General features: G+C 37.9%; 1 protein-coding gene across 17 annotated transcripts in view; it reads right to left on the reverse strand.

Annotated features, from left to right (window-relative positions):
* KIF6 (kinesin family member 6) overlaps positions 1 to 27,784 on the reverse strand; it is a 380,576-nt gene that overhangs the window by 230,792 nt on the left and 122,000 nt on the right. For 16 of the 17 annotated variants that reach the window (XM_025418669.3, XM_025418662.3, XM_025418671.3 and 13 more), the window contains 4 exons: positions 24,490 to 24,696; positions 14,356 to 14,499; positions 13,330 to 13,416; positions 6,734 to 6,837 (listed from right to left, as the gene is read on the reverse strand). In XM_025418669.3, the coding sequence (XP_025274454.3) occupies positions 6,734 to 6,837; positions 13,330 to 13,416; positions 14,356 to 14,499; positions 24,490 to 24,696 (542 nt within the window). Of the gene's footprint in view, positions 1 to 6,325; positions 6,490 to 6,733; positions 6,838 to 13,329; positions 13,417 to 14,355; positions 14,500 to 24,489; positions 24,697 to 27,784 lie in introns of those variants that run through there. The other variant, XM_025418678.3, reaches the window with a different exon arrangement.

Here is a 27,784-nt window from a genome sequence, read left to right on the forward strand (position 1 = left end):
TCCTAGTCATAGTAAAATAAAATAAAGTAAAATAAAATAGTAGCTCTACATACAGTATTCATAACCCATCATGCGGTCACTGTTTATGTGTCTAATCCTATTCCTCAATTCTTCCAGGAGAACTCCTGGCTCCTGACAGGTCAGTTTTATTCAGATCCTCCTAGTTAGTGCCTCTTATATGCAAACCTCCATACTGATTTCTTCCCACTGCTCCTTGCCCCCTCAACAGACACACACACACACACACATGCATATGCAGGCATGCACACACACACACACACGCGCACACACTGTGCTCTTTCCCTCTCAGCACCTTCCTTTATGTGGTCTCTCATCTGTATCTTAGAGTGGTATCTGCTTCATATTGACATCCTTTATCGCTCTTTTAGCTTGCTCAATGGTGATAACTGCAATGACTTCCCCATTTCTGAATTCCTATATAATCTAGCTTTTTCTTATCATAGATAATGAGTAAAAAACTATTAAGCCATGTGTAATAAGCTGATATTAGATTTAAAAACATGGAGCTGAAAGAGTGCCCAGATGGCATTTAGTCCATTTCGCTAACTTTATACATGACGAAACTCAAATCTAGAGTCATTAAAAACCTAATATGAGTAGAATTAGAACTATAATTAAGGTTTTACAATTCTCAGTGTCCACTTATTCTTTTCACTAATATGATATCTTATTCCGTGTTTTATATATATATGCATATATATATATATCATTTGTTATATAACACACAAATATATATACATATATATATATACATTTGTGTATATGCATTATGTCCCCACTTAAACTCTCACTCCTTAGAGTTATTTTCTGTGTCCTATATTCCTTAATAGCTAAAAGTACCTATTTAGCATTTAGCAGGTGCTTAATAAATACAAGATGAAGGATTAACTGACATGCAAAATATAACTAAGGGAAACAAGCAAGGGGAAGACAAATATTATATAAAGTCACTTATGTGTGAAAAATAAAAAGTTGGACTCAGAGAAACAGAGAGTAGACTGGTATTTGCCAGGCGCTGAGGGGTGGGGGGCATCAGGGAGATGTTGGTGAAAAGGCAAAAACTTTCAGTTATAAGATGAATAAGTTCTGGGATCTAATATACAGCATGGTGACTATAGTTGACAATAATGTATTGTGTACTTGAAAGTTGCTAAGAGAGTAGATCTTAAACTTCTTACCACGCATACACACACACACACACCCCCCCATACACAAACACACGTGAATGATGTGAGATAACATATGTGTTAACTAACATTACTGTGGTAATCATTTCACAATATATACATATATTAACTCATCACATTATACAGTTTAAACTCATACAATGTTATATGTCAATTATGTCTTAATAAGGCTGATGGGAAAACAGAAAAAAGAAAAGGATCCAGATGTTTGAAAGTTTACTTTGGGCAAATTTGAGCCCTCGAGAGTCAATTCAATTCCATCTCAGAAGTAAAATGTTGCTGTGCAGAAAATATTCTACTCATTTAGACTTGGGCCAGGATATAATACTTCCATCTTAGCCAGAGATCTACAGGCTTTTTTTTTTTTTTTTTTTTTTTTACAGAGAAAGAAAGAGGTATGTGTTTAGAGAATCAATCAGAATCAAATCTTCACCCAAGAAGCTCTGTATAAACATTAACTTGGCTATACAGCCTTCATCCAGCTGTCTCTTTTCAAATTTACATGGGCTGAAAAAAAAAAAAAAGATGTAAACTAAAAATATCACAATAACTGGAGGCTGACATCTGCAATCCTCTTCCGTTGAAGCATCCAAGTCAATGCAATAAATATTTACATTAAGAACTGAAATGTTAGGAAATAGTTCAAAAAAATTTGATAGGTCTAAATATTAACATACATCTCCAAAGTGTCCAATGCACATAACAGAATGTAGAATATGTTATCTATTAAATATCTGCTTTTTTTTTTTTTAATATCTGCTTTCTGACATCCTTCACAGAATCCTTAATAGAAATGTCCTTAAGCCATGCCAGTCAGCATAAAGCCAGGAATCAGCAGGACAGAGAAGCAGACTAAAGCCACTACATTTCTGCCATTTGTCCTGCCAAGCCCTGACTCTTCCTGTCTCCAACACCACCATCCCCTTCCCATCATCACCATCCAGGGAGTCCAGGCACAATGAGAGACTGAATCTGATTCACATTCTTATTCCTGAATAAATGTCCAGAGGCCCCAGAAGTCATTAGCACAGACTAATGATATTAAATAGTCCGCCACATTCCAGCGAATTTTAATTTCTCTTTTACTTTAAGATGATAAAGGACTTTTAAATCTGATGAATTTTCAGTTCTGCCAATATTCAATCTAGTGAATTATGGAGAAACATAACTGTCAAAACAATATAATGAAAGTCATAACAAAAACCCACATTATCTGAATAATCCTCACCATCAGTATGAACAAGCACTAAGTTACTGGATCACCATGAAACCCTATGCTTTGTTTTGGCTGGGCTTTGTTTTGGCCGGGTGGGTATAACATTTTGCCCTGTTCTCCTAGCTGCCCATCAGAAATCATTCATAAACTGTAATGCTATATAGCATATCTATCTTGACAAGAGAGAAATCATTTCACTGGGAACTGCTTAAGTTTACTCACCAGCATGCGAACTAATTTTCCATGAGGATCCTGAGCTCAAAATTAATCATTACTATCTCTGCAATCTCAGGTTTTATTTATATCTTCTCATAACACATTTTGCATCGTGATTACTTGTGCTTGTGTCTCTGTCAGTGTCACTAAATTGTGAACCCCTTGAGACACGAATCTAGGTTTTGTTCATCTTTTGCTCATCTCTCAAGGCCTCGGGCAGAGTTTTGTGAATACTAGAGGAATAATAAATGTTGAATGAATGAATGAATGAACCAATTGCCCAGAAAAACTATGACAGCCCTGCATCCTGTCTATATAGAATCTGTTCCAACCCACATTTATATATTTGTTATCTGCGGATCAATAGGAACCAACTACATCTAAGAGTCTCTCAGTATTTTAAATCGGTTGTCACATTTTCATCTCTCTCCAGTAGACCCCCCCAAACTCCTATGAATGGCAAATTTGATTGTTGTCAATAACTTTTCAGCAGAACATCTGTGTATGTGGGAAGTGGCAAGTTAGTAAAAGATATAATGTAAATATAATACAATATTAAGTATCGGAAAGAAATAACATCTGCTCCTTATTGCTTTTTATACTTGGTAGCATTTTTCTTTTTGTGAAATGTAGTCTGCTGTACTCTCTTCTAGAAAGGGACAAGGGTGGTTAACTTACTGTCTCAAAGTTAGTACGTCTGAAAAATGCCTTGTTTCACATTCACATTTGAATGCTAATTTGGCTAGATACAGAAATCTCCATTCAAAGTCCTGTTTCGTTTTGTTCTGTTTTGTTTTTCAGCACTAGAGGTTCCTGTTTCCAGAGAAGGTGGATAAGAAGTTTGCTCTAAACCAGATTCTTGATTGTTAATATTTTTCTTCTCTGATTACTTTTGGGATTCTTTTTTATATTCTGAGGTCCTAAAATTTTTCTACATTATTATACAGCTTAGCACATGGTAACCCTTTTGTTCTGGTCTTTTCTTTTCTTTTTTTTTTTTTTAAGCACTAAGAAATTCTTAGATATTATTTCCTTAATCATTGGCTCCTCTGTGCTATCTCTATTTCTCCTTTATAAACTTCTCTTTGTTAGATACTGGTAAATCTAGAGCTATTCTCTAGGATTCTTTTCTTTTAAACTTTATCTTTTCTCTGGAAGAATTCCTTACCTTGCTCTTCCTACCTAATTTGCCCTTCTGTTTTTTCATCCATTAAATTCTTTTTCTTTTTTTTTAAGATTTTATTTATTTATTCATGAGAGACACACAGAGAGAGGCAAAGACACAGGCATGAGAAGCAGGCTCCTTGCATGGATCCTGGGTCTCCAGGATCACGCCCCGGGGCTGAAGATGGCGCTAAACTGCTGACCCACCCAGGCTGCCCCATCCATTAAGTTCTTAATGGTAACAATTACATTTCTTCTTTTTTCAGATCTCCTCTTGAGTCTGTTTTATAAAAATAAAGATCCTGTTGTTTCATGGATGTAATGCCATTTACATCTCCAAAGATATTAATCATTCTTCATATCATGTTTAGTTCTGAAGCCTTCCAAGCTGTAAAGGCTTCTTGTCCTGATCTTTCTCCAAGTTGGCCATCCTCGTACTTCTAGTTGTTTCCGACTGTGAGCTCATCTTTTGAAAACTCTCTGTGATCTGAGTTTGGGCAGCTGGTCCTGGAAGAGGGGCTGAGCAGTGGTGGTTGCTTGTGCTCCCTGCTGTTTTCAGTGGCAACAGGGGACGGGAAATGTTGAGGACAACCTTACAGGCCTTCAGAGCTTGTCTGGTCCCCAATTCATCCTGAGTATCATCAGCTACCTGGGTCCTTTCCCTATTTCTCCATCCGAAACTCTGACCTAAATAAACACTGGGTGGAGAAGGGAAGAAGGAGCGCATAGGACTCAAAGGACAAACTGCTCCCACCAGCAGGGCTCTACTAAACCCTCCAAGGCCAGCCCTTCCCCCTACCCCCTCCCCACCCCTGCCAGCGTGCAGTCACGAGCTCCTGGTGGTTCTTGGTCTATCCTTTCCTCTTGCCCCACCCTTCAATCTGCCAGGAATTCCTTGAAGCCTCTAGTCCCTTAAGAGGTTTATGTCTTATTCTTAGGTGTGGCTAGAGATTCAGATGTTTCTTTGTATCAGTACTATAATTTCTTAGATTTGGTGCAGTGGAGGGAACCGACATCTTGAAACTACCACATGCATAATCTTATCCTTAAACAGAGCCTCCTGAGCAACAGATAGGATATACTGGAATTAGAGAAAACTCTGGTACTTATTTGGTATGCTGGCTGTTTCCCTTTTTTGCTCTTGGATCCAATTTCTGGTTTTCCCCTCTTTGACCCTGTATCACAGGAAACTACATTCCCTGACTCTCCTAATACTTGCTTTCTGGGCCAGTTCAGCCAATGGGCCTCCCAGGTGGAAGACTGGAAATGGTGTGAGAGAGAAGCTAGGGCTCCCAGCCAGGATGATGCCTCTGATCACATCTGTGGCTCTTTGGTGGCCCCAGCACTCACTGGGCCTGCTAGCTCCTGCTGGTCAACTCTAGTCTTAGGCTTTATTTTATTTTTTTAATTTTTTTTATTGGAGTTCAATTTGCCAACATATATCATAACACCCAGTGCTCATCCTGCCAAGTGCCCCCCTCAGTGCCCATCACCCAGTCACCCCAACCCCCCCTCCCACCTCCCCTTCCCCTACCCCTTGTTCATTTCCCAGAGTTAGGTAATCTAACCATCTGCTTTAGTAACAGAAGCTTCTACCATCATCCCTCAGGTTCCAGGGATATAGGGCCCCCTGCTGTTCCTGATCTTTGGGGTGCTGTGTATTCCTTTTAATATCATCTCCTTACAACAGATTTCCTGTTAAATTCCCTTTGTTGAGAGGCCTAGTACGGTTTTGTTTTCCTGGCTGAACCCTGACTTGAAGATCAAAATTCTGAAGAGTTATCTTCAAAGGTAATGGTAATTCCTTTCTTTGAGGGGAAGGGAGCATCAGAGTGAAGGAATTTCAACTTGGGTTTCTCTGTATCTCAGCGATCCTGAGTTATTTCAAGAAATGACAGGGAATTCTTCAAAATGTGAATTTTGGCAATATATTTCATTTTAATTGCATATATGCCACAAAGCAAATTTGCAAGGAAAGGCTTAGGACCCTCTCCTATTATTAAACATAGTGTTCTGGAATTACGAAATGGCATGCTAGAGGAGTGAAAGCTTTGATTATAGTGGAAACCTTGCTTAAGGCCTCCTCAAGCTTTAGACCTACTTCCAGGCACAGCCATGAAACAGTTTAAAGAAAATATTTTCATCATCTCTATTATTTACCATTTTCTCTGTTGGGAGAGGATTAGGTGAAATGATACTAAAGCCTTAGAAAAATCTTGTGTAGCTCTATTTCTCATTTGGAAATAGAGAATATCACTGCCTTCTAAGCCCAGCCAATTATTCACTCCACAAATGCTTCATAAACTGCAAAGAAACAACAAGAAAGCTCACCACTGTGGCTCACCATCAGAGAGAGAATGAGAGCCACATTGTGCCACCGATATGCCACATGGCTGCAAATATAAAAGGCCCTGAACGATGCCACGCTTGTAGAAAAGCCCTGAATCCCTGCTTTCATTCCCATTTTGCGTGTCTGAACTATAATACATGGGCCATCTATTTATTAAAGGAGAGAGCTTACCTTGGCATGGGATAAACTGGTGCTTGCAGCAAGATGCTTTTTAATACAAAGGACGTTTCTTGAATTCCTTTCAGATCTGAGATCCACAGCTTACCAGTGTTTGGTGTGTATGTTTTAAAATTGCCTGACTATTATACGATCCCTTCTCTTCAGCTGGCATGAGAAGGATATTCCCATCCTTTATATGCTCTGTTCTTTACTTCCTCAAAGCTGAGGCGGCAAAAACACTGCCAGCCTTATCCAGCTTTTCGTGGAAAGCCGCCACTCTTAACTGGCGCCTAAATGCAATTTCAGACTGTCCCCAGAGACCTTCATGCTTTGAGGTGAATTCATAACATTAGGGCCAACAAAGAAGTTAACACAAACTTTCACTGTTAAAGAAAAAGAAAAAAAAGTCTGCAGGCTTACTGAAGGAGCTCTGCGTCTGAGAGTGCCTCTGTCCTCTGCTCCCCAGTGAAAATGGCCAGTTCATCCTTCAGTTCTTGGATTTCTTTTTGAAGGCGTATAATCATCTACAAATGGCAAGGTGGGAGAATGAATGTCAGCTCCTCATTAAAGGGAATGTGGTGACAGAGAACATACATCTCTGAAAATTACAAACAATTGTGAGGATACAAAAACGTACAGAAGATGATGTAAAAGCCACCCCTGTATCTACCACTAGGCTTTGTGAAATCTTAACATTTTGTCAAAATTGTTCTAGAATTCATTTTAACAAATAAAACATTACTTATATAGCCAGAGCCCACAATTCCTGTTCTCTTTCTGTCCTTCCTGGGGTGATCACTGTACTGCATTTAGTGGGGAGCATTTGTCTGCATGTTTTCATATATTTACTCCATCTGGATGGATATAATTGCAAATCATATATGGTATCGTTGGCAATGCTTTAAATTTATGTAAATGTTACTACCACATGGAATGGCAACTTGTTTTTTCTTCCTCACATTGTTTTTGAGATTATTTATATTGCTTCATGTGGCTCTAGTTCATTAGTTTCATGGATATATACTATTTCAGTAAAGGAATATATCACAATTTATCCATGTCTCCTGTTGATGCACATTTAGGATTTTCACTTTTGCTATTATAAACAGTGTTGCTGTGAACACTATAAATCTCTGGGCACATATGTGAGTCACTCTATAGGGTCCACTTAGAAATAAAACTGTGTGGTTGTAGAGTATGTGCATCTTCCCTTTAGTAAATATTGCTAAACTGCTCTTCAGAGTAGGTGTATAAACTTACATTCTTTATCAGCAACATGTATATATTCTTTCCTGTTTCCCCAAATTTACTTCACCACGTATGTAGTGTTGACAGATAATTTAATGTTGCCACTTTGGAAATTGTAAAATGGTACCTCATTTAGTTCCAATCTGCATTTTCTGATTATTATGGAGGTTGATTATCATTGCATATGTATATTGGCTGTTTGGGGTTCCTTTTCTGTAAATTACTTATTTACATTCTTGCTCATATTTCAGTTGAGTTGTTTTATTCTTCCTTATTGATCTGCATGCAGGTTTCTTTATATATGAATCCTTTGTTAGTTTTTTTTAATTTAAAATTTTTCTTTATTTGAGAAACAGCAAAAGAGAGAGAGAGAGAGAGAGAGAGAGAGAGAGAGAACAGGCAGGGGGAGGGGCAGGCAGAGGGAGAGGGAGAAGCAGGCTTCCTGCTCAGCAGGGAGCCTGATGCAGGACTCCATCCCAGGACCCTGGGATCATGACCTGAGCCAAAGACAGATGCTTAACAGACTAAGCCACCCAAGCACCTGAATCCTTTGTTAGTTTTATGTAAGATACATAGATTTCTTCCAATCTATACCATGTTTTTAATTTTCTGGCATTCTTTCTGTTAAGTGAAGATTTTAAGTTTCAGTATATTTATTATCGACTTCTTCCATTATGAGTTGCATTTTTGTGTCTTCTTAAAATCTATTTTACCTAAAACCAGAGGAATATTTCCCTATGTGTTCTTATAAAAGTTTTAAAGCTTTGCTTTTCACATTAGACCTTTGTTTTGTATAAAATATGGGATATAGATCTAATTTATATTTTATACAACTAACCATGCAAGGTTTGCTATTATAATTCTTATATAACATGTTTCTACATATAAATGTGTCTTTTTCTGGGCTATTGGTTAAAAACATTATGTTCTTGACTATATAGGTGGCAATACTATGCTATTCTAATTATTATACCTTAGGAAATTTTGACATCTAGATAGAACAAGCCCCTTCCATTTTATTCTTTTCCAAAATAGATACGGCTATTCTTAGTCATTTGTTCTTTTGTATAAGTTTGAGACCCAGTTTGTAAAATTCCACCAAATGTCCTCCTCAATTTTTAACTGGAAATAAATTTGGTAAGGGTAATTTGGTTAAGACTTATCAAATTAGTGATGTTGAATCATTTCATTCATGAACATAGTATGGCTTCCTACTGATTCCTTTCAATAAAGGTCTATCATATTCTCTATAAATATATGTTTAATTATATATTTTTCCTAGAATGTTAAAGTTTTTGTTGCCATTATTAGTGAAATTTTTGTAAAATTACATTTTCTAATTGTTAGCTTTTGATTTATAGGAAGGTGAATAATTTTTATGTGGGGATTTTGTACCAAATAATTTTCTGAACATTGTTTTGGTTGTTTATCATTAAATATACTTAGATGTTCTAAGCAATCAAATTGTCTGCAAGTAACGACAGATGCTTTCTTCTTTTCAAATCCTCATACTTTTTTTTTTTTTAAATTGTCTCTGTCCTAACTAAGACTTCCAAGTATAATGCTTCAGACATTCTTATCTTATTACTTCTAACATTTCACCTTCAAAATGTTTGCTGTAGTTTTTGGTTGATACCCTTAATCACTTTAAAGCTGTTCACTGATATTCATAGTTTGATGAGTCTTTTCAAACTACAGATGAATGTTTAATGTTAAAAATGCCTTTTCTTCATCTAGTGATGTGATCATATAATTTTTTCTCTTTTCAACTGTGAATATGATGAATCACCTTGATTCATGTGATTTTCTTTTGTTATGAACTACTTCAGATATACAAAAAGATATAAAGGATGTCTTGTAAACCCACTACTTAAGTGAACACCAATATACCTACTACTTAGCTTAAGAAATAAAACATTACAGATACTTTGGAAGCCTGAACCTCTCTGTAGAGCCTTCTCTAAATGAATCCCTCATTACCATTACCTGAAATATGGTGTTTATTTTTCCCATGGCTCTTTCTTTTGCTATATACATTGACATGTTTTCTAATGATACACTATCTTTAAATTCTTAAAATGAGCTCAAATAGCTCATGCTACCACATATCATAGTAATAATCATATAACCATGATACAAAATTCCTAAAACAAGAATTAGCAGGGTGAATTAAATTTATATTCTTCCTTCAATATTTACTAAACTTAAAAAAACATGGAGTCTGTTCCATCCTTCCCTCCTGCTTTCTTTCTCTCCCTCACTCTTCCCTTCCACCTCTCCTTTCCCCTTTCTTTTCTTCCTCTTTTTTTCTCTCCTTTTGGTAGCTTTGTTCTTATTGAGTCTATTTATTAGTCATAGATCTATTGATGTTTTAAAAAATTCTTCTTAAAAAAATAAAACAAAACTCTTCTTGCATTAGCTTCAGTGTTATGTTTTTATAGAAAATTGTACATTTTGTTGTAAAATGTATTGCCATAAAGTCATTCAAACTATTTTATTATTTGAAGATATCTACTGTATGTATAGCTAAGTCCCCTTTTCATTCCAAATGCTGAGTTGATTTCTGCCTTCTTTATTCTTTTCTTCATTAATCTTTCCAGAGATTTTCTCATTTTATTAATAGACTAAAAACTGAGTTTTGTTGCTCCTTTCCACTGTGTCTTTGCTTTGGGTTTTATTTTCAGTCATTTTTATACTTTTTAATTTCTGTCTTTCTACTTTTTTGTATTTATTCTGTTGTTCATTTATCTAACTTCTTGGCTTGGGGTTTATCAGACCAAGGGAGTCTGTAAGTTTGAATTTCAAACCCATGTGAACCAGAGCCTTAGTTAGGATTTCAAATTGCGAGGGAAACCACATTTTGCTTCACCTAAAGTCTAAGCTAAGGCAGATAAGCTTCCCTAGCTTCTCCCTATGCCAGTGGGCAGATTGATTTCCTTCCTGGTTCACTCTTGCACTGGTTTTATGTTGGGAAGCAGACAGGATGTCAGGTCCATCATCCATCTTCCAAGGTTCCAGGGCTCCAACTCTGAGGTCTTTCTTACAATTCCCTTCACCCCTTTACTCCAGAACGACTGCAACTTCAGCTTTGGTTTTGGGCCCTGGGGAATTCCCTTACCTCATTCAACCTCAGACATAGATTTCAAAAGTGCTCATTAAATTTTATATATAGGCGGGGTTCAGATTATCTCTGCCACACTGGCAGGACCAAAAGCTCCAAAGAACAGGATACTGAGTATTTTGAATATGTCAGTGCTCCTAGAATTTCATTTAAATGAACAGGATTGGGTGGGTTTGAGTTGTTTGCTTCTTTTCAGAAACATACTCAAAATCATCAAGCTCTAGAGTGAAAATCCCTAGGCAGGAGCTACGTGCATCATTTGTTTGTATCGCCTCCCCCTACTAAATTAATATTGATGACATATTTTCTATTTCTACTAAAGCTTTCAAACTCAAATCTAACAACCAAATTAACTTCTGTTACTGAACAGAAATCTCAAAACTAAGCCAACTTTTCATGATTTTGAGATTATTACAGTCACACCTCCCATCAAATTACTGTAGAAACTTTGGAATGAGAGCCATCCTTAGGAGATTTTGGCCCATGCTGAGTCACCACAGACTCTGGCCTCTTCACAATTCTTCTATCACCTTGTCTTACTGAGGTATCAATACTTGTAAAGAGAGCAAATTACAACCCTGGCAAACCCGATCCTAGAGGGCTGGCTTTGGATTCACCTGTGCCATTGGAGTTTTAGAGTAAAATATTGGAAATCTTATCCAAGTTGTGTTTTGGGTGGCTTTGAGGGCAAATTTACAATTGCCACCTGTGCTTGAGAAAAGCTTTGTCCATAAAGTCATGAAGTCATATCAGTTTTTAAAAGCCATTAATTATAAAAGAGACCAGGAGATAATACTTGTCAATTGCCAGATTGCTCTGCACCAGGAAGGCCTCACTATTTGTTCAATTAGCAGCTGTCAGCTTTGATTCAGGTTTCTCTCTTCTTTACATTTCTTGTAGCCCTACATCAAATACATGACAATGTTCACCTTTCTCTACATTCCTCAAGTTCCCTCAAAGTCTCTCTAGCCAAATTTAAAGAAAAACACCTCTCTAGCACTTAATATGTTCATTTTCCTTCAATTACACACTACTTTCTGTTTTTGGGCTAACGACTCATGACTGTCTTTCTCAGGCTGCTCTGTGATGCTACAGGGCTGCTTGCTGGTGAGGCATGGATGGCAGAAGAATTCATCCTATGAGTTCTCTTCCACTTGACTCATGCCTTTGAATTCTGACTCCTTCTTCCAGGAAGGGCACTGTGTGATGCTGGTGTCTGACCAGACCTGTGCTGGAAAGAGACCCTGCCTCACCCATTTGGTTTCTCCAAAGATTTCCATTTGAGCAGCTCAAGCTCCTGAGGAAAGCAGAGTAAAGCCAATAACCCCATTACTCTTTTAATCTCTTTTGTCTTTATATGTCTGTGCAATGGTTTCAGGGGATACAGAACAAAAATCAAAAGGAAACAATTAATATGAGTAATAGAGAATTTGAGAAGGCGCTTTTTTTTGGAATTTGAGAAATTTATAAATGAAGCATTATTGGTGAGATTTCACACCCTTTATATAACACATACTGCTAAGCTTACGCCAGCTTATGTTCTAGAGAAAATTTTAAAAGCTGAGTGATTTGAAAAGTAATATAATCTTAATTTGGCAATGTACAAAATTAAAATATTTAATTTCTACATTTTCAATGTTGGTGTAAGTTGATTCCATGTTGTATTTAATTTAGAGAAGACTAACAAAATAGAGAGAAAACATCTGCATTTAAAATGAGGATCTGAGTCATGGAACTTGCAAATATTTTTGCTTTAAAAAAATTCACTCTAATAAAGCAGGATGCATTGTTATAAAACTAGAAGTTTGGCTATTTTTCCATGGACTCAACCAATGATTAGTTTTTTAAAAGATTTATTTATTTATTTTTAGAGAGAGAGAGAGAGAGAGAGAGAGAGGGAGAGACAGCAAGTGTGTACAAGTGCCGGAGGAAGGGCAGAGGGAAAGGGAGAGAGAGAATCTCAAGTAGACTCCTTGCTAAGCCTGAAGCCCAACACACGGCTCGATCTCAGGACCCTGAGATCATGACCTGAGCCAAAATCAAGATTTGGATGTTTAACTGACTGAGCCACCAGGTGCCCCAATGATTAACTTTTTAAATCTCTTAAGTAAGTAACAGGACAGTTAACGCTAAATATGGTTCAACTATATAACCTTTACAACTTCTGTCTCTCTGTTAGCTTTTATAAAAGATGGTCTAAAAAAAAAAAAAGATGGTCTATTATTATTATCTCTAGATTGTTAAACTGGTATTTTCTGAAAGGGTACCACCTGCATGTAAATATAACTAGCCATGACTGCATAGCACATGTCCTCGGGACTCACTACACATTCTAGGAGTGGACTGATAGGACTGCAGGTGGGAGGCCCTTGAGTCAGATCATTTGCACTTGAATCCTGGCTCTGTCACATATAGGAGGCTGTGACTCTTAACAAATTATTTAACATTTCTATGCCTCAGTTTTGTCATCTGTAAAGTGGGGATAGAGATGATATCTACTCATAAAGTTGTGAGAATTAAATAAATTAACATGTTTCCAATATTTAATACATTGCCTAGTACAAAGGACATGCCTCTTGAATTTTGCTGATTTTTGATCTACTTTGATTTTTTTTTTCTAACATAGTTTAAGTTCAAATTTGCTTACTAATCTGGGATCGATTTCTTCATTAAGAACGGCTTCATTCTTTATGAGTGCCACTCGTTGTGCAAATCTGCAGGTCGATATAGACTCCTAGAAAGCAAAATAACTCCTTAAAATGTTATGGTTCAGAGAGATAACAACTAATTTTTGTTCACAGAAGAAAGAAGCACACCTAAAGAGTGACATGTACAAAATACAATGAGGAAACATACCTCCAAATTAGGAATCTTTGCTCTAGGACATCATTTTGTTACAGTTTTACTTTGGCTTTGTAAAATGACCAGTACCAAAAATGTGGGAGATCATGAGCTCCTACGTGGTGACTGATATGTATTTTTCAAGTACTGATCTATTAAACCAGAACCACATATATAAATCATAATCATAGCAGGTACTATTATAATCCACAAACATGAAAGACTACAAAATAAACATTTGTAACAGGCCAAAAAGAGGCTTTTCAAGGCATCTTCGAATGCACTTAGGGCTTGGCCTTGTTTTGGAAGACACCCTGCCACTTCCTGTTTTCCTCTTCTGGAGAAAGTTTGGATTCCAAGCACTGGACTGAAATGCATAAAACATGAAGCTGACTTTAAAACAGCCCATGAAAGCCAGTCAGTAGTCAGCCCCTGACAAAGCATCCTGTGTGCTGCACTCAGTGACGTGTCTAAGGGACACATCGTAGAGATGCCTCCAAGGTATCTTAGTAATCAGGAACAGAAGGGAACAGAAGCTAATCAGTCTCCTCTCTCATGTCTTCTGGCCAAGATGACTAACCCAGTAACAGGCTTCCCAAAATTTGTGTATGAGCCTTCTTCCTATCTCCCAGGCTGTGTGAAGTTCATTCTCAAATGGGGTAATTATAATGCTGGCAAATAAACCAAAACTATGCTCTCTGTAGGGTGTTTATAACCCAGAGCATATCCCAAACAGCTGAAAAGATGGAAACCCACCCAGGAGCCTCAACTCCGTCTCATAAACTAGCAACAGAAACTCAGATTGAGATCTCCAGAAAGAACCCCAACATACGTCAATATTCCTTTTCTCTAAAGACAGTGTTGCAATCATGGTCGTCATGCAGTTCCCTCCCAAACTGTCTCTTAGGACACTGGTCATCATGGAGTTCCTGTAGGGAATGTGTGCACGGTGTTTTTCGGAAAGAGCAATGATCACCTGTGGCACAGTAGAAAAATAAGGGCATTAGATTAGCAGAAAATGCACATCTGATGCTCAGCTAAGCTGCAACTGCAGTGAACATTCAAACAGAAATCATAATTGAATGCAGGCTGACATCTAAAACTTGAGCTCAGACTAAATATCTTAACAAGATTTGGTACAATAATGGTGGAGATGGAGGGAAGTAAACTTACCTAAAACATAACCCATGAACACTGTAATTTTTGGACAGATGATATAACTTGGCATAGAATAGGATATATTATTATCCTGTTTTCAGCCATTGGAAAATTCATGTAAATCATGATCATGCCAGATTTTTATAATCCTATCAAAATTGATCTATACGACCCATCTTCAAGGTAGAAGATGCAGAGCAATAAATAAGAACTATGAGAGACAGCAGGGGTTAGTGGTGGAGACCCAAGAATCTGGTACCATATTGTCCAGGTCCAAATTCTAGCCTTACTAGCGCATGTCACTCAACATCCCTGTCTCGGTGTCCTCAACTGTAAAACACAGAAAAAATAATATTTATCTTGTAGGGAGTTGGGATAATTAAGAGTTAAAATGCACAAATTACTTTGAAAAGTACCTAGCCCAGTGCTGTACAGGTGTTTGCTACCATTCTAAGTGATGGGTGAAGTTTACGTTTGTTCAGCTAAGGCTCACTTGCCTTACTCTTCACTTAATAGGAAGGTACTAGCTGGATGAAAGGCTGCTGTGGACTTGTCCCCAAACGGAGCCACCAGGGGCTCAGGGTTTTCCTGGGAAGATGAACCCAGGGCTCGGATGTCTATCCCAAGCATCAGGAATAAGGTACCCACAGACCTGGGCATCACAAGGGCCTGACTCTTGAAAATACCTCTGCTAACACCTACCATTGTTCTAATCTTCCTTCCTCTCAGGTGTGTAATCCCCACCATCAGAACTCCTACTCCCTTGGTTTACAAAACAAGATTGGTTTTTTTTTTATAATAAATTTATTTTTTATTGGTGTTCAATTTATCAACATACAGAATAACACCCAATGCTCATCCCGTCAAGTGCCCCCCTCAGTGCCCGTCACCCATTCACCCCCACCCCCCGCCCTCCTCCCCTTCCACCACCCCTAGTTCGTTTCCCAGAGTTAGGAGTCTTTATGTTCTGTCTCCCTTTCTGATATTTCCCACACATTTCTTCTCCCTTCCCTTCTATTCCCTTTCACTATTATTTATATTCCCCAAATGAATGAGAACATATGTTTGTCCTTCTCCGATTGACTTATTTCACTCAGCATCATACCCTCCAGTTCCATCCACGTTGAAGCAAATGGTGGGTACTTGTCATTTCTAATGGCTGAGGAATATTCCATTGTACACATAGACCACATCTTCTTTATCCATTCATCTTTCCATGGACACCGAGGCTCCTTCCACAGTTTGGCTATTGTGGCCATTGCTGCTATAAACATCGGGGTGCGGGTGTCCCTGTGTTTCACTGCATCTGTATCTTTGGGGTAAATCCCCAACAGTGCAATTGCTGGGTCATAGGGCAGGTCTATTTTTAACTCTTTGAGGAACCTCCACACAGTTTTCCAGAGTGGCTGCACCAGTTCACATTCCCACCAACAGTGCAAGAGGGTTCCCTTTTCTCCGCATCTTCTCCAACATTTGTTGTTTCCTGCCTTGTTAATTTTCCACATTCTCACTGGTGTGAGGTGGTATCTCATTGTGGTTTTGATTTGTATTTCCCTGATGGCAAGTGATGCAGAGCATTTTCTCATGTGCATGTTGGCCATGTCTATGTCTTCCTCTGTGAGATTTCTCTTCATGTCTTTTGCCCATTTCATGATTGGATTGTTTGTTTCCTTGGTGTTGAGTTTAAGAAGTTCTTTATAGATCTTGGAAACTAGCCCTTTATCTGATACGTCATTTGCAAATATCTTCTCCCATTCTGTAGGTTGTCTTTTAGTTTTGTTGACTGTATCCTTTGCTGGGCAAAAGCTTCTTATCTTGATATTTTAAAGGCTGTTTGGGACAAAACCACTGGTCCTGCTTTAAATTAATGACCAGAGATTTTACTACAAACCAGATACCTTGTGATATTTCTCTCAAAAATTACTTCTCCACTCTCAGAAATGAAGCCTTCACATCTTATCCTTTTGTTTCAGACCTCCACCCAGCCTCTCTCCCTGCCTTCAGTCTTAGCTGATGGCCACATACCCTTCCATTAGAAGTGAGGAGCCTGACCATAACCATCTCCTGTCCCACCATCAAATGCCCCCCACACTCTGTCCTTCCTTGTGTCACCAAACTGCTCCTTCTAAGGCCAGTGCCCCATCCTCTCCCTCTTCTTCTCTCATCTACCTTGCTCCTACAATTAACCTTTCTCTTCTGCATCAATTTCCGTCTCTCACCTAGATCATTCTCATCCTGCATGCCCACTAGTCTAAAAACTAAGATGGCTCTTGCCAAGGTTATCAGCAACCCCTGTTGTACTCAAAACATTTATTGCCATCTTATTAGATCTCTGAGTTGAGTAAGCATTCAACACAGGAACTCACTGCCTTCTTTTGGAAACACTTTATTCATTGATAACTAGGGCACCACACTTCCCAGGTTTCCATCTTTCCTTAAATACTAGTTAACGAATCCTCCTTTCCTTCTTTCTAAATTATAAATATTGGAGTGCTCCAGGGCTTAGTCCTTGATCCTCTTCTCTTTCTTATCTATACCCTCTCCCTATTAAATCTCATCCAATCACCTGGCATATACATATATCCTGACATCTCCCCCATCAGCTTCCACCTGTTCCCTGAGCTGCTATCTCTGTGGCAACCCTAAATCTCCACTTGGATGCCTATTCTTGATCCTCTCTCCCTCTCTCCACAAATCTGATTCATTTCTGGGCTCTCCGATCATTCTTAATGGCACCACCATTCTACCTAAGGGCACAGGCCACAACCCTGGGCATCACTGTTATTTCCCCTTTCTGAAATGCAATCCATCAGCAATTTCTACTAGTTTTACCTAAAAGACTTGCCCAGAATTGGACCACTTTTCACACTTCTTCTGCCACCACTCCAGGTTAAGCATCTATCATCCTTTCCTTGAACAACTACATAAGGCTTTGACTCAGTCCTTGCTTCTCTTTTTCCCTGCTCTGCCCTGGTCCCTTGGTCTACTTGCCACAGAGAAATCTTTATAAAATATGTTATATCAAGTCACTTCCCTGCTCACAACATTTCTTTTTCTTTTCTTTTTTTTTTTTTTGTAAAATATTTATTTATTTATTTATTTATTTATTTATTTATTTATTTACTTATTTATTTGAGACAGAGAGAGAGAAAGAGAGGCAGAGACACAGGCAGAGGGAGAAGCAGGCTCCATGCAGGGAGCCCGATGTGGGACTCGATCCCGGGTCTCCAGGATCACGCCCTGGGCTGAAGGCAGAGCTAAACCGCTGAGCCACCCAAGCTGTCCCATTTCTTTACCTTCCTGAAACATCATAATGTTTCAACTCCTGCATGATCTGGTCCCTGTGTACCTATCTGTCCTCATCTTCTCTTGTGCTTTCATAGCCCACATTGGCCTTCCTATTGCTCCACCATACCAAGATTGTCTCCACATCCACCACCTTTGAATTTGTTGTTCCTTTTATCTAGGATTATCTTGCCCAGATTTTTTATAGCTTCCTATTTCACATCATTCAAATCTTTGCTCAAACCTTGTCTCCTCACAGAGGCTTCCACCGAACACCTTGTCAAAAGTAATGCATCTACTTCATTTTTCTTCCAGTTCTTATCACTATGTAAAAGTACATTCATTTATTTACTTTTTTTTTTTTTTCAATCTGCTTCCTCACTTGGCTTTCAGCTTCATTAGGCCAGGGACTTTGTTTCTCTCATTCACTGTTCTAGCCTACTGCCTAGAGCAGCATCCAGTCCCCAGTCCAGGGCAGAAACTATGTTGTTTTACTAAAATAGGTTAACCCCCATTTTAGTTTCACTTCCTATGAAGCCACACTTCCTAGTCTCTATTACAACTCAATGGTTCTATGCAAGACCTAGCTCTGTCAAAAGGATACCCTTGTGTGGGATTGGGAGGTGAGTGATGAGAGCTGGTGGCCACAAAGAAGAAGATCAGATTTATAGGAGAGTGTGGTGGCAAAGGCATCTGGTTCCTTTGAGGCAGCTGTAGGAACTTTCTGGAATCCAGGACTTAATGTCCTGAGTGCCAGCTAGGGATAATGGTAGTGTTTTGCAGAGCAGTTCAGTGATGTGGTTAGATGTGTCTCCTGTTTACTCGGCTCTCAGCTGGGTAATATTCAAGCTCAGTTTTCGAACTTTTCTTGAGGTTCTTTATATTTAATAAACTCTATGCTGCTTAAGTTAGCTACAGTAGGTTTTCCATTTCACAACTAAGAAATCTAATACATGTTCTCGACACTTTTATGTGAAATAATTTAACAAATAAATGAGTAGATTAATTGGCTTCACCTAGACAGCATGAGGATCAGTAGTATGGGATGAGACTTGGTGGAACTGAGTTGCAATGTCACCGGAAAGGAAGTGGGGAACATGGCAGACCCAAATCTGAGTGGCAAGGTGGTAGCAGGGGGTGTTAAACAGAACTCCAGACCCAAGGAGCCAGGAGGACAAATGAAATGCCTCTAACAAGGCAGGCCCAAATACCAAACACCAGATCAAACAGGGGTTGGTCTAACAGATGTGCAGAGAGGGTGGCATTACTACTTATGAATCATAATTAAGTATCTGACAATGTTCTAAGTACTTTGAAATTCTTTCATAAAACAAATGTCATTATTTTTTTCCTGCTCCAGGAAACCATATTAATATCTCTTCTATTCAACAGCTTTATGACAACTTAGATGACATAAAGGAGAATATGCTTATTAAACTCCCTGTTGATATTAAATTCACTGGGGTTAGTTAATTTGCTTTTAGTTGCAGTAACAGAAAATGTAACGCAAACTGGATTTAATCATAAGGGAAATTTATTGGCCCATATAACTATAATAGGAAAGGCTCAGGTTACATATGAACCAAAAGGTCAGTGCTACCATCAAGGATTTACTTTTCACCAATGTCTCTGCTCTACCTTCCATGTTGTAGAAATCTGCCTCTTTTCATGGCTGTAGTATGGCTGCCAAATGTCCTTATTTATAACTTATGTGAGAAAGTTCTCTAATCATTAAACATACATCCTGAGCTTCCCTAGGGCCAACTTGAGTCATGGACCCATCTCTGAACCAATCACTCCAGCCAAGCCTCCAGCTGGCTTAGGCAAGGTCAAGGTCTACCCCTGGAGCTGGGACGGGCTCCTGGTTGCTACTCCTGCAGTAAATGTTGTAGACGCAAACCCAATGTCCTTTCCAGAAAGGGTTCTAAAATTGTTCAAGAGAATAATTAAAATTCAAAATGGGACTATGGATTAGAAAGCATGGTCTTTAAAAATACAAAAAATAAAAGCAGATTATAATAAAAGAAAGAACCTAGGACTTAGAGGCAGAATCAGCTGTCCCACTTGTGTGATTTTAGGCAAAGCTCTTAAATTTATCGCTCTGTTTCCTCACCTGTAAAAGTGGGATTAGAATACCTGCCTATCTCACAGAAATGTTTTAAAGATGAATAGAGATTGTTTCTGGGATAGTAAAACAAAAAAGTACTGATGTTAGCAGTGGTATCCAGGCTATGTTCTTTAGGATCCCTCTGGACACTTGTTACAGATGTATAAAGCCAGTCCTGGGCCATTTCTCTACCAGAGGCTCTGAGTAGGCATCTTTTCAACAATAAGGAATCTGAAAAATACCGGAATAAGCCCAGATCCCTTGGAGAAGATACAGATCTTCTGAGTGAGGCAGAAATGGCCTGTATTCAGGAAGAGAGGCAAAGTGGATTATTCTTTATGGGCTTTGGACTCTCTAAATTGGGCAGGAACCAAATGATCTGAATGGCACAGGCTAAGGAGGTAGTTCTACAACCTGGATTTTTAAAAAATGTTTACTCTCATTTTTGGTTTCATGTATAAACAAAACAAAATGTTCCTGAAGGCATTCTTTAAGCAACAAAGAGTGGAAACTCACATTATACTTAATAATATCTCCAAGTACCTAGAAACTATTCTTAAAATCAATAACTCAGATTACTATTTCATGAATTAAGGAGATTTTCTTTTAAAGAGCTCAGAAGCACATGGAAAATTATCCTTTGGAAACTGACAATGATTTGGAGTGGTTACAACTGGCACTAGCACATTAGCTTTTCTCCTAAACACACATATTCAGTGGAAGCCAAGTGGAAACTGAAACTCTGAAGTCCCACTTATGGTGGATAGCTGGCTGAAGGCGACCCCAATTCTGAATTTTGCAGAAGAAGAGAGCAAACACTCTGTTCCTAGTGGTTTCTCACTTGATGTTTGGGCTGACAGAGACGAGGGTCACACCAGGAGCACTTGGGGAGGCTTATGGTTAGAACAAGTATGCATGACCCCTTTCTTTTCTTCCATGGACTTAATTTCTAGGGCCGAGATTTACCCTGTTATTGTGGCTTAAAATGTTTTCGAGGAGGCTTTTTGGAAAGAGTATCGCATATACAAGGATAACTCCAAAACCAACAATACTCTGACAAACAGAAATTTATTAACTTGTGAGCACAATAAGGTGCACTCAACTCAGAAAGGCTATACCATGCAAGCAGGTGTAAGATCCACAATTATGGCCAGAAGGGCAATGACATTCTGCATGGAATTTCTATAACCAACGTGGACTGGCAATGTAAGAAAGGTTACCAAATTGTCTATTTCCTAGGACATCTCCATCTATATATTGAAACGGAGATGGAGAGGATGTAATTAATTACAAACACTTACTTGAATTGCTCACAGCATTTATCTGACTGTATGTAAGGATTTGTTTATATGCTTTGCTCCTTCACTGGATAACAGGATAGCACAGACTAGTTCTCAATCAGGCATTTATCCCCATCGCCTAACGTAACTCATAGCACTTTGTAAACACTTACTCACAATTTGTTGAATGAATGAGTGAATGAATGAAGGAAGGAAGTGAATTAAACCAAATTGTGACACTTCCAGTCTTGTTAGCCCCATAATCAAGTCCTACATAAAGAAAACCTGGGTATAAAAGTCCTTGAATTCTGTTATTTCATTAATAGTATCTACCTCTCTTTTTATTATTCTCACTCTCCTGTACTTTGGTTCTTCCTCATTTATCTCTTTCTGTGTGAAATTCCAAAATTTCTCTACTACCCACCTACTTCCTCTCTTGCCACAACTAGATTTACTCAACTCCATGCATCTATGCCCATATACTGTAGTTTTCTATATTTATGTCCCTCTTCCCTTTTATGCTCATCTTCCCCTCCTCCCATCTCTGTTATGCTATAACCTCCAGGAAGATACTTGTAGATCAGGGTAAGTAGTTGTAGTGTAAGTAGGAGGCTGTAGTGATGCATTGAGTGAATATGAAACAGATAATTGACATTCAGAAAGCCAAAGGTCAATGACATGTGAGTATTGCTGTGGTTCGGCTGAATAGAGCCCCCGGGCTCAACTGCAGCTAAGGGCTAATGGACTCCCAGTTCCCACTGCCTGACATGCTCTAACCCCAGCCCTGCCCAGTTCCCTCCAGTTGTTCTGTGAGTCTCTGCTTAATATCAGCCCTGAGAGAACTTTCATTCCTTTTCTCCTCTTCAGCCAAAGTCCGATCCCCCATTACCAGCTCTCCTCACCCCTTGGCCTTTCTCTGCACAACTCACCTGGATTACAGCCAAACATTTAATGGCTATTTATTTCATGCACATCTCCCTGCAATGGTCCCTGAGACTTTTGGCACAAGGACCATTTCTACTTTGCTTGGCACCATGCTCCAGTGTCTGGCATAGTCCTCAAACACACTACTGCTCCTTGTAAATGTTCGCTTAGTAAATAAATTCATTATATAGAAAATCAAATTCACAGAGCCACCAAGACCACTCACATGAGGCTGATGCTACAGGCATTTTGAAGAGAAGACATGTGGGGAGAGGAAGAGTTTTAATGAGAAGTAGCAGCTTGCAAGGTTGTGTAGAATGAAGAGAGAGGATAAGGGGCAGAATGTTTTTCTTGAGTGATAACAAATGGTGAAAATTCTGATTTAACTAATGAATATAATTTTGTATGAACAGATGGGCATAATAGGAATTTAAGCAGGGAGTGCTGCCATCAGAAACAAGTAGGTATATTTCTTCGAAATAAAACACTTTGAGTACAGTCCATTATGTTTTCATATCAATGTTTTATAAGTGTCCTATTAAGTAAAAAGCTCTGTTAAGTAAAAGTACTATGTAATAATTTGAGCAAGGAAGAGCTAGGAAAGCTGACTCTCGTCAGAAACACTAAAATTGTCTGAACACCATGGAGCCCATTAATCTCTGGGAACTGCATTACTGGGGTTCATTTAGTCAGAGCCTAACTGCATGCACCTTGTTCAGATACAGCTCCCTTAGGTTTCTCTCAATCTGCTTGCTCAGCCAACTTGACCATTAGAAAACATTTAACATCAGGACAATCTCAGTCTCAGAAGGGTTCATTAGGCAGTAAAAAAAAAAAAAAAAAAAAAAAACAAAGGGCGGGGGAAGGGAGTTCTGTTTGTTTTTTTAAATCTTTTAGCCTCTAACACTCATTAGCAAGTTCTTCTGCCTTGCCAATATACTCTGGACTTCTCCACTCCACTTTTTGATCATGCTTCTCTTTTTTTTCTCTCAGAATTTGGAAGTAGTTGCCATCTTTAACATTCAACTCACAGCACTTTACTCGCAGAGCTGAAAGAACTTGAGAAATCATTTAATTTAATATGCTCATTTTAGGGATGAGGGTTTTTTTCTGGAAAATTTATTTAGCTAAATTCAGATGAGCTTTCTTTGCACATGGAGTCAAGTTTGGAAATCAAAAGTAGAGCACACACTGGGGTAGACTGTAATAAACTTGGGGTAGGGGTTGGCAGAGAAAGCTAAAGTCAAAAGAACCTTCCTAGGATCACAATCAACAGCTAGACAAAGTCACCAGAAGCTGAAAAGATACTACTACTACTACTACCACTACTGCTAATAATAATAATTTAGACATCTCTAAATTATGTTCTCACAACTAATCTACTAGCCTGAAAAGGTAGGTCCAAGGAGGCCATTTATACCCTATATTCACACCCATTACAAATTTTACAGTGAAAACAATAACGTATAATGAGAGAAAACATGGGCTTTGGAGCCAAAGATTCAAATCTTCACCTCATCACTAGCTGGTAACCTTGAGAAGGCCTCCAGAAGATCTGAGTTTTAAAATCTATTAAAATGGGAAGACTAACATCAACAATGTAGGGCTTAAGGTTTAAACAAAATGGTATATACAAAATGCTAGACCTACACCAATATTCACAGCAGCATTATTTACAATAGTCAAAAGGTAGTAACAATCCAAGTATCCATTGATGGATGAATGGATAGACAAGACATGGCATGCGCACATAATAAAACATTACTCAGCTTTACAGAGGAATGAAATTCAAATACATGCTACAACATGGATGGACTTTGAAGTCATTATGCTAAGTGACATAAACCAGAGAGAAAAGGACTAATATTGTATGATTCCACTTATATGAGTATCTAGAACAGTCAGGTTCATAGAGACACAAAGTAGAATAGAAGTTAGCAGGTACTGGGAGCATAAGGAAACAGAGAATTATTGTTTAATGAGTATAGAGTTTCTGTTTGTGGTCATGAAAGAATTCCGGAGATAGATGGCGATGAACTTAATGACACAGAATTGTACACTTAAAAATGATTAAAATGATGAAATTTATGTCATGTATATTCTGCCAAAATAAAAGAAGGAAACAACAAAATAAAGATACCAGCAGAGTGCCTGATGCAAAGTTTATCAGCAAATGATAGATACAGTTACATCCCATTGTGCCCATTTTTACCTGTTCTAAGTAGTGTAGGGACAAGTTGATATACTTGGCCTCTGTTAGAAGTTGGCCCCCTACTCCAGTCTTTGCAACTCGTTCTGAACCAGCCAGGTCAACTAAGTGAAGTTTGGCATGCCGGACAGTCGCAGATCCTGGTTCTTTGCTTGATAAGTGAATAGTGAAAATGCAGTGGGAACGAGTTGAAGCCTGGTTCATCGGAGTCTATAAAAAAGAAGTTGCAAAACAAAATTAATGTGAACAATGAGAATCTTTGCAGGCTATCAAAAAACTTAGATTTATGTTTCTAATGCTACCACATTTCCAATGAAGTCAATACTGTCAAACTCAACAAAAACACTTGTAGCTGAGATCTCTTAAAGTTAGTTATTTTTCACATATTGTCTCTTGAGTGACTGACAACAGATATGGATGGGTAGATTCAGAAAGTGAGGAAAGAGTTCAAATGAAGTAAAGCTTGGGTTCTCTTACTAATATGATAACTTGATTTCATTACTTGACCACAGTAACCTTGACCCATCTTAATCTTGGCTAGCCATATGGCAAATGCTCAGTGTGAATGTCATGGGGAAAAAGGTGAGAACAGATGCACTGGGGGAATTCATTACACACTTGTAATAAACACAACTCTCAGTCGAGGATGCCTGGTATCATTGCTACTACCCAACAGTGAATGGGGGTTCCAGTTAATGTAATAAATAAGAAAAAGAAATACAAGTTATAGTGACAGGAAAAGAGGAGATTAAAGCAATTATTATATATAGAAAAATACGGTGGTCTATGTAGAAAATGCAGGAGCATCTACAAACTATTAAAAACTAAGTTTAGCAAGGTTGCTGGATGCAAGATCAACACACCAATCAAGAAATTTCTAATAACCCAACAATAATTAATTAGGAAATGTAACATTACTTACAATGGCCACAAAGACAATGATGTAACAGGGGATTAATTTTATAAAAATGTGTGATTTGTAGAGAATATGATATTAAAAGATACCAAAAGAAAACCTGAGTAAAAGGTGTCCTGGATATTAATATACCATATCAGGGATAGGAAAACTAAAAATTCATCTCTATATTAATTTCTCTATATTAACCTATATATTCAATGCAATTGAAATAAAAATACCACACATTACATTTGAGGAACAGAACAAATTGGTTCTAAAACACAGATGGAAGACCCAATATTAAAAAATAACAAAAATAATTCTGTTAAAGAAGAACAAGAGAGAGGGACTTGTCCTGCTATACATCAAGGTATACCATAATGCCTACAGTAATTAAAACAGTATGGTGTCACTGCAGGAATGGATAATGAGGTCAGTAAAACATGCTGGGCTCATTTAGGAATTCTGTGTAAGATAGAGGAGACATCACACTGCAGTGGAGAAAGGACAGACTAATTAACAAATGATGCTGAAATAACTGGTTCTCCATCTTGAAAAAAAATAAATTTAGGTTGCTTTCTCATATCAGACACACAAGTAAATTACAGAATGTATTAAAGACTTATGTATGAAATTACACAATTTTAACACTAATATAAGAAAATATGGAAGCACATCATAGTCAACCCACGGTAGTAATGGATCTTTTTTAAATAAAGATTTATTTATTTATTTGAGAGAAAGAGAGAGAATGCAAGTAGAGGGAGGAACAGAGGGAGAGAATCTCAAGCAGACTCCCCACTGAGGGAGGAGCCTGATGTGGATCTCAATCTCACAACCCATGAGACCATGACCTGAGACAAAATCACAAGTCAGATGCCTAACCAACTGAGCACCTCAGGTGCCCCGGGTAATGGGTCTTTTATGATAAGACATTAAACACAAAAATGGATTGAAAGTATTTGACCAAATTATCCAAAATTGAAGAACTTCTGGCTGATAGAATCTACCAACTAGTAGTAGGAGATTGGGAAATGATATTTGCAATTCATATGGCTGACAAAAGATTAATATTTGAAATAAAGAACTCCCACATGTCAATAAGAAAAAGACAACTCAGAAGAAAAATGAGCAAAGGATATGAACAGGCAACCTATAAAGAGGAAATCTGAACATGCTGAGTATTTTTAAAAAAATGCTCAAACTCACAAATAATCAGGACAAATAATTAGACTCATACCAATAAACCATTTCATTTATGTCCATCAGACTGGCACAACTAAAAAAATAACAAAGTCTAATGAAATAAGGTTTGTAAAGATACAAGGAAACAGGAACTTTTATATACTGCTAGTGGGAATATAAATTAACCCATTTTTGAGAGCAATTTGACAATATGTGGTAAGGTTGTGATGTATATAACCCACAACCCAGCAAAAGACCACAAGGTGTATTTCCTGGAGAGAAATCTGGAATAAGGAACACCAGGAGAGAGAAGGGGGTGGATGATATACACACATATGGTCATTCACTGCAACACTGTTTGGGGATAGCAAAAAATTGGTGCAAGATGTATAACCTAAATGAACATCTGTAGTGGAAAAGATGAATAAACTAGGATAATTCAAACTATAGAGAAGTTAAAGTGAAGCACCCTTTGGATAGATTGACAGATGGGATTTATGAAATGCTGAAGAAAAATAGCATGTTAAAGAATGATATAAACTTAGATGATCAAAATGATATTTGTGATAGAATTTAGGTAGAAAAGCAATGTTATGTAGAAAATTTGTTCTTGGTTCTGTAATTTAGGTCATTAAAGTATAAAAATATGCACTGGAAGGACACAGCAAATTAATAATAATGGTTGTCTTTGTGAGGAACACGAAGCAAAAGGCCAATGAGAGGACTTCAATTTTGCTTGTAATATCCTAGGTATATAAAATTATCAGAAGCAAATTCTGATACCTAAAGATAAAAAAATCATCTAAAAATATTCCAAATGAATGTTCATATAAATAAATATGTGCAACTCTCCATCTCTGCAAAATGAGATTTAATGAAAGAATTTCCATATGGATGCACATGTATTCAGATAGGGTAACACACTTGGATGCTATTTTAACTAGAAATTCTTTCTGTAAATATGAGTTCTTGATATATGCCATTGTTGATTTACACCAACTAGCAAAATACACAGATGTCAAAATACTGGCATTGTTTTGGTGATGATAATGTAGCGAGTGAGTTAAATAGGCTGAAAATATGACCCATTACTTGTTGCCACAATAACCATACCCAGATCTGGCCAGTGTGTGATTTTGCATGCTGAAGTGGATCAGCAAATAACTGTGCCTGTAAAACCGCAAACTCAAATTTAGAACCTAAGTTGAGGTGTCT

The sequence above is a fragment of the Canis lupus genome, chromosome 12 (assembly GCF_003254725.2).
Source record: "Canis lupus dingo isolate Sandy chromosome 12, ASM325472v2, whole genome shotgun sequence".
NCBI classification, from domain to species: domain Eukaryota; kingdom Metazoa; phylum Chordata; class Mammalia; order Carnivora; family Canidae; genus Canis; species Canis lupus.